Raw genomic sequence first — 13,760 nt, 5'->3', positions numbered from 1 at the left:
TAGCTTTAATATTATATTTGATGAGCAGATCTGAGGTTTATTATCAATATAATATCTGACTTAGTAACAGAGAAAACCTTGTACTAACATAGATTAAACCTTGTTATTTAGGGTCATATAGGTGCTGCTGGAACTCGGGGGGCACTGGGTCCACAGGGGATACCTGTAAGTGGATGTTGATTGCTTACTAAAATTATTTTCTTCTACAAAAATGTGTATTTATATTTATTAGGTCCTGTAAATGCAACATATTTTCATTACGTTTGTATTATAAGTAATTTAAAATATTTGGTTGTAACTACATTGTTAAAAAAACATGTTCTCAGTTTAAAGGGCCAACACCATGCTATTCTTAAGTCTTTTATAGCAAACAATATCCTTGTATATGACAATATATTACCTTTGGCAAACAAAGGAACACATTTTTTATTAAATATTAGTTATTTTCCTGGGGTAGTTTCCTAACCGGAAATCAGATGACTCGATCTCTGAGGCACCGACTTTCGCCCATTTTATGACGTCAACCTAGAGTTGGCCTTGTCAGCTTGTCTGTCTCTCTCCCATGAAAACAAACAACATTTGAACTTTTGCAGAGATGGATGTGCATAGTGTGCATATAAAATGAAAGCCTTTATGCCAATTACTGCTTGCTCTGCAGAGAAAGTGTGTGTGTGTGTATGTGTGTGTGTGTGAGCAAAGTTAGGCGATCGCCTGGGACCCCCAACTTCCTAGGGGCCCATAGTTAAACACTTAATTGAAAAATACCTAAAATAAATTTTACGTCCATCATTATTTAACTATATCATTAATAAACACCCCAAATCACTGAATTGGCATCAGATTGATCATGTAGTGTGTTTGGACCTACCCCATCCTCCTGCAGCAATGGTATATTCCAGTCAACAGCAAGTCAAGAGACTGGTAAGTTATGTAGAACAATGAGAAGGGGCTGTTCTCACTGTTCTACATCAGCTCATCAGAACCTGCACATTTTCATGGGCTGGAAGGGCTGGTGTTCACAGTGCAAGTTTTTAGAGGAATACTCAGAAATTCGTGAACAGATCAAAATATCGTCAACTGAGTTGACCTTTTTGCATGTCATGTTATTATTAATTAATCTCTCTCAACCACACTTAAAAAAAATCATTTCAAAGGATTTTGTGTGAATAAAATAAAGATGCCAATACTAATATATTTATTTATTAATTTGTTTTCAACTGTTTGACCATTTTCTGTGCACTGTGTGCAGGGATCACCGGGTCCCCCTGGAAAACAAGGCCCCAAAGGAGAAAACGGAGTTGCAGTGAGTCTTTGATAATAAATTCCAGTGTGCATTTGTGGTGTATTTAATTTTATAAATTCAGGTGTTTGCAATTTTGATTTTGTTTCCAGTAATTTAAAAACAGGACAAAAATAGGCACAACATTTTATTTATTTATTTATTTATTTATTTATTTATTTATTTATTTATTTATTTATTTATTTATTTATTTATTTATTTATTTATTTATTTATTTATTTATTGTTAATAAGTTAGCCTGAGTTTTATATGCGACACAGGGGCAGTGGCAGAGCTACAACATTTTATATGGAGCAAAAGACTTGGAAAATGAGACGGCAAAACGGAAGGCCATTACAGATGAAAGGATCAAAATTACTGATGAGTTATTATTAGGCAGCTGGGTAGCTCGGTTGGAATGGTGAAGGACTGACATGCAGGAAACCAGGATTCCATTCCTGGTGAGCAGTTAACGCCACTGCCTACCAGCATGAATCTGTTCTAGTGATGGTTAGTGCAACCGTAGGCATGATCTGGCAGCCACACCTCAACCATCACCAAGTGTGAATGAATAATGGACACACTTTGAGCAGTAATTATTATGAGCTTTCCAATAAATATTTCCTTTTGTCATAGGAATAGACTTTGGCTAAGGCCAGGGTGCTGATGGCCCAGATTGGCCAACATACACAATACAGGGGCAAAGCAAATCATTTGATGGACTGAAGATTTTGTAAATGGGAGTGTGTGGCCCAGAGACCGGTGAACTGTTCAGTAGCTGTGATAAAGGCTCCAACAACCCCGGGACTCTGAAAGGGACTCAGTGGATTTGGAAAATGAAAATTTGGATGAATTTTGGGTGAACAACACAAAGAAAGTTAATCAGCAATACTTTAGTTGGTTCCTCATCTGATTTCAGAATGTACCATTTTGAAATATTGGAAATTAGTATTAATAAATATGAAATGAAATATAGCACTTGTTCTAAGTGTAATTTCAATGCATATTTTGTATTAAACAGTATTTTGGTTTTGGAATTACACAATTAATTTGGTAACAATTCATTGCTCGTTTCTAGCCTAACTTTTTTATTCTCTCATGCAAATGTTTTAGGGTTCGGCTGGAAAAAAAGGAGCACGAGGTCTAAATGGATCCCCTGGTGCTGAAGTGAGTGTGACATAACGTTGAATTCTGATTCACATGATGAAAATGCAAATATAAAGTGCAGCGAAGAGTTGTAAAGTAAAATATGGAAATACAGTCTCCAAAATTAGAAAACAATGACCTTCATTGAAATTTTGACAGCAAAATATTCTGCAAGAACCTCACTGGTTGGCTGAGGCACCAATAGAATATAGGGGAAATACACAACAATTTACAATTCAGCTAAAGGTGATCGTGAAACTAGACAAAAGTCTAGAAAAATATTAGTGTACATGATACAACATTTTTTAGATGATAGAAATTTCCCAAAACTAATAATCTTAATTTAATAACAGAACTATAATGTGTCACAGGATGAACATATCTTATATAATCCTAATATACAACAAACTAGCATGCATGTTCATACACCTCCAGTTCTTGACAGGCAATTTTTTAAATCAGAAGGAATCTGAGGTTTCTTTCAAGGTTTTCTGACTTATATGTTGACAATTTGCATTAAGGTTAAATGATTTATTGCATCACTAAGATTTTTAAACCAGCGTGTTTCTTTATGGATCAGCCCATAGTGGCTGTACAATGCTCACAGGCTCAGATTGATATTACATTGTTATTTTCTAGGGCCCAACTGGATCTCTGGGACCGAGAGGATTGATGGGTTATCCAGGACCAGACGGCTCCCCTGGACTGACCGGATTACCAGGTTTACCAGGAAAACAAGGGCGGCAGGTAATCTTATATAAATAGTAATGAGCAAAAATGCAGGTTCAAAAAAACAACAACCTGACTTTACCTGATAGATCATTTGAAGTAGTACTACTTCTCTAGTTACGCAATTTGCTTGCAAAACCCAAAAAATAGTCCACAATTAATAAAATAAGTAGATTTCCTATTGTTTTTGTGCCATAGCTCAATATGAATGATCTAATTTGGACTTCTTCTGTTCATAAGACATTCTTGGGGTTCCCCTGCTGTAAAGTAGTTAGACCTCAGGATTTTATATAAGCCTGTCTTTGTCCCTTTTGGCTTTGAGTTAGAATGTAAAATGATGCTTGCTTAGCGATCATTTACAAAAAAATTATCCAAAAAAGGGACCCACTTTTTAGTTTCACTGAAAAAATAACAACGTTCACCTGCGTACTGATTTGCACTACAGCAGCACACATAGGAGTGGTTGTGAGCTGAAACACTGTTATAGTTTAGTCTGGACGCCTTGTGTTTCTTTTTTGGTGTTTTTGGCCAGATCTTAATTGTGGGTGCCAACAAATTGCTGGAGAAGTCTTGCTCTCTAATAGCACTCTGCAGCTGATGTTTCTTTTCTGCAATCCTCTCTAAAAAATCTGCATGGAAATAGCTTCTTACCAAAAAATACTGAAAAAGATTACGGTAGCACTGTTCTTAACCTCCTTGAATTTTCTAATGATGCAAATGTTCAATATTCTTAGCTCCCTGTTCTATAACAATTCTGAGTTTAACAAAGGCGTAAAATACATTATTTTATTAATGAAATTATTAATTATACATTGCTCTTTTCTGTTCTCCTTTAAAAAAAGGACTTTTCTTCTGTTTTATCATTTTTTAGATCATAATACAACAATGTATAGGATCCTTACGTTTTTGCAGCTAACTAGCTGTCCTGTCTAACTGGTCAGGACAGACCGGTCGGATATTTTGAAGTCCAAAGTTTCACGGTGGCACCAGAGCTTGGAGGGGATACAGTTTTTCAAAGAAAACATGCAGTGGTTAATTTAATTTATGAAGGCTTAAGCTGACATTTTACCTCCTGACATTGCAAATGTTCAGTCCAGTCACATCTTCCAACATCTTTAGGCAAATAGCATAGTTTTTATCAATTTTTTCATAAATTTATCAACCATGGTGTGTCTAAAATCCTCATGAACATGGGTGAGAATATAACCATGAACCAAAGGTCAAAATGAAGGGATAATGTTCTGGAAAAAAAAAGTTTCCATTAAGCAGAGCAAAAAGTGAAAAAGTGATTAGGCTAAATCCCTTCCTTAAAAAAAATCATTCTCAATTTATCTCTGTTCATTTATTTATTTTAAACCATGCAAGAAATGTCTTTAATGCACTTGTCAACAAAAGTTTCTGCTTTGTGTTAAACTTTTAAGGGGTTTTGTATTTGCACAAGTGTATGCACAGACCCAGCCAGAAAATTTGAAGTTTATATTACATTTAAATATCCTCAATATGCATGCACCCTGCCATTTTCCAAAGCTTTGAGAACCCTGTTTAACAGTAAATTATTCATTCTGGAATCTTCTCCAACTTTTCCTGTTAAGCTGTCATTGAGTGATTTTGTTTAGATGGTGAAAACCAACTTTGTCTCAGCACCTGCAGAGTTTAGGTGTTTATGCAGAAAATTTGCAGCTGTGTGTTTCCAGCTCATTCTGGACTTCTCCTTTCATGTGTGAAACTTAGTCCATTGCAGCAGCTGTTCTCATAGCCATCTCTTAATTCTGCCTTAGCACCACTGTGGTCCTCATCAGGAGAAAACAAGTGTTCACTTGTGTGGGGTTACTCCATAGGATAACTACTGTTGTTAAGATCCATTCAGACACATGCAACTAAAACTATTTTTAGCACACAATGTGTCTGCAACATTTCTTTTCAGGAAAATCACGTCCTCACAAAAATTCTAATGTTTGGAATTTTGTTTTAGCTGCTGACAAACTGAGATGAAAAACAAAAAACGGAGATGTGGAGATAATTGGTCAGCACTAGTTGCATTTGCATGCATGCAAACTCAATTTCTTGTCATTAACTCCCAAAGGCTGAGATGTCAGGTGAGAAATACATTTTATGGTTAAAAGTTAATAGTGTCACAACAAAATTAACTATTTAATAAAATTTCTTGACAGTTTACCTCTGATCTCCTAACTGACTTCTGCTGACAGGGCAAACTTTAGACCTGTCCAGGTTGAAGCCATACATCTGTGAAAAACTGAAAATGAAATGGTATTCTTAAGATGTAACCCCAACCCTACTTAAAATATGATGAACCATTTAATAATTTTTTTTGAACAATGTGTTTTTATATAATTTCTGTAAAGGGTCAGAGAGGTTTGGTGGGTCCTGAAGGACCTGCTGGACGACCAGGTCCAAGAGGAGAAACTGGATTTCCTGGACCATCTGGGGAAAATGGATCACCTGGTCAAAAGGTAAAAAGGAAAAAATTAAGTCAATCCTAATTAAAAAAAGTATCACAGAAATTTAGAAATGCATGATCTGTTGGTTCAGGGAGAACCTGGTCTGCCAGGAGACAGGGGAGCCCCTGGTATGAAAGGTATGGAGGGGGCTGTTGGTGATCAGGGCAAGACAGGTGACCCAGGACTCAAAGGCCAACCAGTGAGTGATTAAAAGAATTACTTTGTCTTTATAAGTGCAACAGTTTTGTATATTTAATATACTTATTATACATAATAAAAATGTCTGCTAACAAAGCTCAGATGTGTATTCATAACACTTAAGCAGATCAGATTCAATTTAAATTTGTAGATATGTTAAAGACATAAATCGTTGCTTTAAAGAAAAGTCTTGTGCTTTTTCTTCTTGCATTTTTATATTATATTTAAGTATTACTATAAGTATTTTATAAGTATATAAGTGTATTATTCACTAATTAAACATTATTTTTTACTGCCTAAATAATAATAATATTGAGGTCATTTCAAGGCTCTTTTATAATGACACTGTTGCAGGAATGCTTAGAACAGGACTTCAAGAACGCTTTCTACAGTAAAGCCACTCTCTAAATTTAGCTTTTGGAGTCTATGTAACTGATCTGCAGTAGGCTACAATGTTAGAGTTTGATATTTTTCCATCTTGTGTTGAGGTTGACAAATGATTTGGGTGAGCTGGGGAATGGAAACATTCCACCTGGTAGTGCCAAGTTATGTAACACACTCCAGAGGTTTGAGAAGGAGAGAAAAAAGGCTTCACCTCACTTATGTAACTCCTCAAAGCAGAAAAAGAAAAGAAACAACACTCTATCCCCTGCTCTCGTTCTGCCTGCACCAGTTATCTCGGCTAATGCTCCCAGAGCAGAGAGGAAACTCCAGCCTATGGGTCAGATCACTTTACGCTTCTCAGTGAATACGCTTTCTCAGCCAAAGACACCAGTCTGAAAACAGAGCTGTCCAAAGGATGTGAACGATTGGCTGTACAAACACACTGTCTGCCCACCTGGGCGACAGCACTCAGACGCAAAAAAAAGACAGCAGACATCACTCAGAGGAGTGTATGTCTTGGAAAGGCATGAGAATGTGGATTGGCGCTACTGTAGATCTGACAAAGATTTGCTTCTGTCCCTGCTCTTTTGAAAAGAAAGAGTAGAAAACAATTTCAAGAGTTTAAAATGAGCTGAAATAGGGTTTAACTTTCTTTCCATTTATTCTAAATGTTTATTTTACAAGTGTATTGGATGTCATCACCACCCTTTTTTTCTTGTTTGTGTGATGTAGGGAGAACCTGGTGATTCTGGAATGCTTGGTTTACAAGGCTTTCCAGGCCCAAAGGTAAGACAAATCACCACTATATAGTAAGAAACAACAAACGTGATGTAAGAAAACATTGAATATTTTTTACATCTTTTAGGGGCCAAATGGTGATTTAGGGCCAAGAGGTTATCCCGGCCCTAAAGGACCTGTTGGTGCTCTGGTAAGTCCAGTCAAAATTATAAATGTGGTTAATTTTGAGATTATTAGCGAATAAATTTCAACTGTAACATTACATATATAGTATCTAGGTGTATAGCTGCAAACTAGCCCCTTAATCTTTATCCTTCAATTTGCACCAGGGAATAGCGGGACCTGTTGGCCCGGATGGAATGATTGGCCCAATAGGAAAACCGGTAGGGTTTTTTTTTCCACATGTGTGCAGATTTTAAATATTTTTCTCTGTTATAAGTAAAAGAACTAAGAGCAAATCTTGGGGTTTTTATATTGCAATTTTGATTTCCCACAGGGGCCACAGGGTCCGAAAGGAAACAGTGGGGAAATGGTAAGCTCTTTTGGTAATCCAGCCTGTGGCGCTATAACAATGCTGAATTGGTACTAAGGGGCCCAAAGTGGGCCAAGAAAATATTCCCCACACCAGTACACTACTACAACCACAAGCCTGAACCGTTGATACAAGGCAGGATGGATCTATGCTTTCAGTTTGTTGACGCCAAATTCTGACACTACTATCCGAATGTTGCAGCAGAAATGGAGACTCAACAGACCAGAGAAAGTTGTTCTATCTTCTATTGTCCTATTTTGGTGAGACTGTGTAAATGCACCTGTGTGAACCGCACCCGGTGCAGTCTTCCGCTGCTATAGTCCATCTGTCCATCATCTTGACCAGGGGTGCTCATTACATTGATCACGATCGACCGGTCGATCTTCAAGGACATGAGGGTAGATCGCAGGCAAGCAAAGATAAATAACCCCAAAAAAATGCATCTAAAAAATCTGTCAACGAATCAAAATTCTCACAGAGAAGTACGTGAGTTGATTGACATGGAGAACGGCCAATCGGACATCCTCTGATACATACGTTATTGCGCATGCCTTCTGACACAGCTGTCCTGGCAGCAGTGTTTTCCTGTAGCACACGCTTCTCGAGCGCTGCCCATGGAGCCAGCAACGCTTTAGAAATGCCATGCTCTCCCCAATGCACGGTTTGCAGTAGAGCATGAAATACGATACGTCACTGCTTTCTAATTTTGTTATAAAACGCCTCATCTCGTAATACAGAAGTATTTTTGTGTACTCCCACGGTGTAGTTTTTTAATTATAAGTACATAAACAATGTTGTTTACTAATAGTTCATAATACTATGTTTGTTAAACAGTGTTTTAGTCTCAAAATACTATAGGTAGATCTTCAAGACATTGTCGTCTCAAAAGAACCTCACATGCCAAAAAACTGTGGGCATCCCTGATCTTGACCATGTCTACATGCCTGAATACATTAAGTTTCTGCTATTTGATTGTGTGATTAGAAATTTGCGTTTACAAGCAGTTTAACAGGTGTACCTGATAGAGTGGCCAGTAAGTGTAGATGAAAGTTATCCAAAATATTGTTCTGCTGCTTCACAGAGATAGAGGGAACTATGGCCTCTATATTTTCAGCATACTTTCATTGAGCAAATGCTCTCAGCCAGAAATATATGCATAATTCATGACTGTCTTTTATGTTTCACACCTACAGGGCCCTCAAGGACAACAAGGAAGTCCAGGACCCAGAGTACGTGTTACATGCATCCATTATTGATGATCTGTGAATAATCTAATGAACCTTTATCTCTCAGGTTTTAAATAAACATGTGAGACATTAATACTTTTTTAATTTAGCCTTCTTAATTCTTTCCACAGGGACCCCCTGGTGCTCCAGGTCCATCTGTAAGTATACTGTGTCAGACAAGTTTAGATAAGCATGTTTTATGTAAAACATGAAGGACTTGGTTTGTAGGAGTTTGAAATGTAATCCTCTAAAGCAGGGCTGCTCATTCCTGGTCCTCGAGATCTACCGACCTGCCTGTTTTCCAGATCTCTAAGCCCTGCTAGCTGCTGATTTGCTCAATCAGATGTCTCCAGATTCTGACTGAATGAACACACCTGGTCCAGTTAATCAGCAGAAAGTAGGGAGAGCTGGAAAACAGGCAGGGTGGTAGATCTCGAGGACCAGGAATGAGCAGCCCTGCTCTATAGTGATGTTTAGACAGATTTTGTGAAATTTCTTCACTCCGGGAGTCATTTAAAATCATTTTTCACACAAAAACTGAGCTTTGTCTCCTCTCTTTCCCTATTGAAATACTCCATGGGAGTAACAGTAGTGGGGTGAATGCCTCATTGTTGACTCACCTGATGTGATAACTGTAATGTTTGCTCTTTCCGGAATGTGTTATTCTTCCCTCTGCTGAAGGCAGGAATGCAATGGTTTGTTGATGGAATTCTGACTTTGCTGTTTTTTCTCTGGCACTCAAGTGTGATATAATATTCCAAAGCTTTATTTGTAAGCTGGTTGTATATTGGTTTGTTATAATAAGGGAAAAAGCTACATCTCAGTTTAATTCCAAGCAGGGCTCCAGTTTTTACCAACTAGATGTGTTGATTTTAAAATCTGCAGAGGCTCAAGCTTTATGATGACTCATCAGTCTACAGTTTATCCGACTCCAATGCTGCACTAGAGACCGAGGTAAGGCACAGATTACAGATGAATATGTTGGTTCATTGTGAAGTGTTTGCCAATGATCACTTTGGAACCTTATAATCCTTTCTTTCCATCACTCAATAGAGTTTTCAGAACACAGAGATGAGTCTACCAGACCAGAATACAGAGATACTTAAGACCCTTCGATACCTAAACAAGGTGATTGAGGGCATCAAAAAGCCTCTGGGCACGAGGGACAACCCGGCTCGTGTCTGCAAAGACCTTCTGGACTGTCAACACAGACTGAAAGATGGTGAGTTTTGTACACTGTGCCCTAAGAAATACATTTTTTAATTAAAGAAAAGCAAATATTTTTCTCCTTCTCCTTTTGCCTTTCCTTGACTGGTACTTTCAGATTGGTTCTGGATTGATCCAAACCTGGGCTGCACTTCAGATGCTTTCAAAGTCTTTTGCAACTTTACTGCAGGAGGACAAACTTGTTTACACCCAGTGGCTTCCAATAAGGTACCTGCTTTAAGATGGGTTTATGGTTCTGTATAAAGCCCTCATACACAAGAATTCTATCAGTGTTTGTTCTTATATTTGGCAATAGAAGATTTGAATCTAAAGAACAAAAACAACTGTCAGGCTAGTGTATTCATGCTTTTTTGTCCATTTTATGCTAAGTTCACACCGGGCATTTGACATATGTTCACAAACATCCTAAACATGCTAAACACGCATATTTGAGTGCACTTTCAGCATATGGTGAACTGGACAAGCAGAGAGAGGCATCTTCTTCTTTTGCATTTTCTATTACTTACTGACTTTTATCACCAGTGAAACGAGTTAGATTTTATTAATGGCTCAGTTAGCTAGGTGTTGGACGGTCATGCAGGAATCCTGGGTTTGCTTCCCAGCGTGTTCAATAAGCTAAATACCAATATGAGTCCTTGGGCAAGACCCTTTCTAAAGGCCATCATTTTAGTTTAATGGGTCTCCCTGTGCCGCGAAAATACAGGGTTTTGTCAGGAAAGGCATCCAACGTAAAAAGTCTCTGCCAAAACACCTGTGGCAACCCCTAACTGGATAAGCCGAAAGGTCACCAACAACCTAACTCTGATTGTTCTTTATCGGCTTTTTGATGGTAAAAGTTCAGAGATTGCAGGGGTAGCTAGGTCGGTGAGAAATGTGATATTTTCTCAGTGTTGAGAAGAGAAAGCCAACCATCTTCTTGGCAGAGTCTATGACCTTCCGGAGTGCTTTTGCAGAATGCTCTCTATGCAGCGCTGGTAGAAGAGAAGCAAGAGACTGAGTAATGCTGTTCGTCCTCAGCACCCGGAGTAAATCATCTTTGTTTGGCATATTTCAGCAGTTTGGAAGTGTTTCTGCTCCAGCCTACCACTATCTGGACTCAAAGTAACCTGAAGTCAGCTCTGTTCAGTCTTAATTGATCAAAAGTGGAAACGAGTCAGTTTCTAATCTCTTGAAGTTAATGAATGAATGAATGAAAACTTTATTAATCCCAACAAGGAGAAACTCAGTTCCAGTACATCTCGATGAAGAAGGTCAGACAAACAGCAACACAGGATACAAACACACATCTCGAGAGGTTACTGAGGTCAATGCAGCCGAGCGCCTTAGATGACCTGCGCCGGCGCACCTTTGTATAGCATGCAGATGGACCACGAAGAGGGCCGGGGGTTGGGTTTGGTGACAAAAAAAAATGATCATGATCATCTCCTTAGCTCTCTTCAGGCTAGCTCAGACTGTGCTGTAGAGTCTGATTTCCTAACCTGAATGTGTTCCGTTCTCTGAGCAGTGGTTGGACTTTCTAGGTGATCCAAGGCTTCTGGTTTGGGTAAACCTGATGCATTTGTCCATTGTTATAGAATCTATGTGGTTTCTTATGCAACCCAGAGCATTGTTTGTGAACTCTCCCAGGGCTTGTTGTCCAAACACCTCCCACCTTGTTCTGTTGAAGCAGTCTTGCAGCAGCTGGGCGGCGGCACCAGACTGAGCAGCTGCTAGTTCATTGAAACTCCCATTCGTTTATCCTCAGTGCAGTTATCCTTCTCTGGGTGTATTGGAGGTTTTAATGTGTCTGTGATGACAAAGTGGTGCTTACCTTCCCAACAGATGGTTTTCAATGCCGGGAAAGTCCAAATGAAGTTTCTGCATTTACTGAGCAACGAAGCAAGCCAAAGCATCACGCTTCATTGCCTGTACAATGCAGCTCTCAGCTCCATCGGAACCACACACAGAGAGATGAGCAGGATTCGCTTTCATGGCTGGAATAAACAGACATTCGAGAAAGGCACACCGCTTGAGCCACATGTGGTGCAAGATGAGTGCAAGGTAAAGACAGTTGAAAAGTTCAACATGAGTGTGAATGCTGTAAGACTTGAAAAAAAATGTATTTTCGTCTTTCTCATGCATGTTATCAATGCATTAAATATCACATTTCTTTCATTTTCTGTCTCTTTGTTATGACTCAGATTCAAGATGGAAGTTGGCATCAGTCTCGCTTGGTCTTCCACACTCAGGACAGTCAACAGCTACCTATTGTAGACATAGAAGAAGTTCCCGCTTCTCAGCTTGACAGGCAGCAGCACATGGAAATTGGCCCTGTCTGCTTCCTCTGACACAGACATCATACTGTGATGTGTTCACACAAACCAGTCAGATCCACAGATGTCAAAACAAAGCTTCCACAGCAGGGCACATTGAAGACTTGTTTGCCTTGGCTGGACAGCATTGACTGGGTATTGTGTCCAACTAAAGAACTAAACACAATAACCCATGGAACATCCAGAATAAGAGGGAAAAGAAGATCAATTCATGCAGATATTTATCAAAATGTATAAAGTAAAGCTTGTTTCACTTTTCTTTTTGCCTTGGTGCTTAGGTTGTTTGCATATGGACCCATATCACTCCCGATCACAGGGTAGGGCCTCACGGTGCAGCAACCTATCCATACCACACCTCCTTTAGCTTTCATTTTGAACACAGATGAGCCTGAAAAGGAGCCCAACCCAAAGAATCAGCTCTACACGGGGCGCTATCTAACAAAAAGCTTACACAAGTTCTATGGCATGTGGATAACATGAGACTGCTCTTATATTTCTCACATCAGAGGCTTTAATTTGCGTTGACGTTTTTGTCTTTGGTCCTCTCCACTTGGACCTGTACATCTTGACAGATGGTGCTCTACCTCTATGTGGTTATTTGCTTTTTAGAACAGTTGCAAATGCTAGTTTGACTTTGTGTTGTATGTACCGGTTACATCAAGGTTTATGTTGTATAAGTACTTATGTTGGTTTGGTCATTTCTAATTTATGAACCAATTTTTGATACACTACATATGTTTGTAGCTTTTCCCTCTTTGTGGTAGGCTCCCAAACCTATCATTGGTGCTGCAACAAAGACATTGATATTTCCTGTGTATATATTGACAGTATATTTTATGTTTATTTATAATCTTTTTTTTCTTCACTTTACTGAACCACAGTAAGTTATATTCTCAGAGAACCATTTGATCAACCAAAATCTAGTTTAATGAATATTTATGTTCAAAGAATGTGTTTGTGAGTTCACATCTGTTTCTGTTGCTCTCAGCTCAGTCAGAGGGAGTTTACTCACTGGCAGCTACAGCAGGCCAGATCTGGAAAGCATAGTCAGCACTCTTCAGTTTGTGGAGAACACCATCGGACGCAAATGTGTGAATAAAAATAAATAAATGAAACATTTTATCCACAAAGGGTTTGGTGCTGTTTTTGATGTGGATGCTTAAGAATGTGGTGTCTTAAGTACAAAACCAGGGCAAAGTAGCTTGATGGGTAGATTTTTTATTTGTTATTTATTTTGGATGCTAGAGTCCAGCATGGTTTCCCTTTTGTTTTGATGATCACTGACATTTTTGAAAGAGGTGCTTAATGTTAATTTTAGTAACAGAAAAATGTTATGATCCTATTTTAATTACTATTGTATTTCTGTTTTGGGTTTAATTCTCACCATGAACAATGTGAATCCTTAAACTACATTTAGTAAAGATAGTAATGTTGTTTGAAAAAACATGTTAGAAAAAAATACAGAAAAAGGCAAACTTCCAACTTTGGCTTTTCAGCAATCCTCACAAACAAAGCTGAACACACAAATAA

At 38.5% G+C, this 13,760-nt stretch overlaps 1 protein-coding gene across 1 annotated transcript in view; it reads left to right on the top strand.

Moving 5' to 3' along the window:
* col24a1 (collagen type XXIV alpha 1 chain) overlaps positions 1-13,360 on the top strand; it is a 94,649-nt gene extending 81,289 nt beyond the window's left edge. The window contains exons 44-60 of the mRNA XM_011474161.3: positions 112-165; positions 1,250-1,303; positions 2,393-2,446; positions 3,065-3,172; positions 5,518-5,625; positions 5,705-5,812; positions 6,928-6,981; positions 7,061-7,123; positions 7,263-7,316; positions 7,430-7,465; positions 8,659-8,694; positions 8,823-8,849; positions 9,577-9,645; positions 9,745-9,913; positions 10,016-10,125; positions 11,740-11,958; positions 12,099-13,360. Of these exons, the coding sequence (XP_011472463.1) occupies positions 112-165; positions 1,250-1,303; positions 2,393-2,446; positions 3,065-3,172; positions 5,518-5,625; positions 5,705-5,812; positions 6,928-6,981; positions 7,061-7,123; positions 7,263-7,316; positions 7,430-7,465; positions 8,659-8,694; positions 8,823-8,849; positions 9,577-9,645; positions 9,745-9,913; positions 10,016-10,125; positions 11,740-11,958; positions 12,099-12,245 (1,470 nt within the window). The 3' untranslated portion in view covers positions 12,246-13,360. The remainder of the gene's footprint in view (positions 1-111; positions 166-1,249; positions 1,304-2,392; positions 2,447-3,064; positions 3,173-5,517; positions 5,626-5,704; positions 5,813-6,927; positions 6,982-7,060; positions 7,124-7,262; positions 7,317-7,429; positions 7,466-8,658; positions 8,695-8,822; positions 8,850-9,576; positions 9,646-9,744; positions 9,914-10,015; positions 10,126-11,739; positions 11,959-12,098) is intronic.
* The last annotated feature ends 400 nt before the right edge of the window (positions 13,361-13,760 follow it).

Source organism: Oryzias latipes, chromosome 4, assembly GCF_002234675.1.
Source record: "Oryzias latipes chromosome 4, ASM223467v1".
NCBI lineage: Eukaryota > Metazoa > Chordata > Actinopteri > Beloniformes > Adrianichthyidae > Oryzias > Oryzias latipes.
This window is presented reverse-complemented; position numbering and strand designations above follow the sequence as displayed.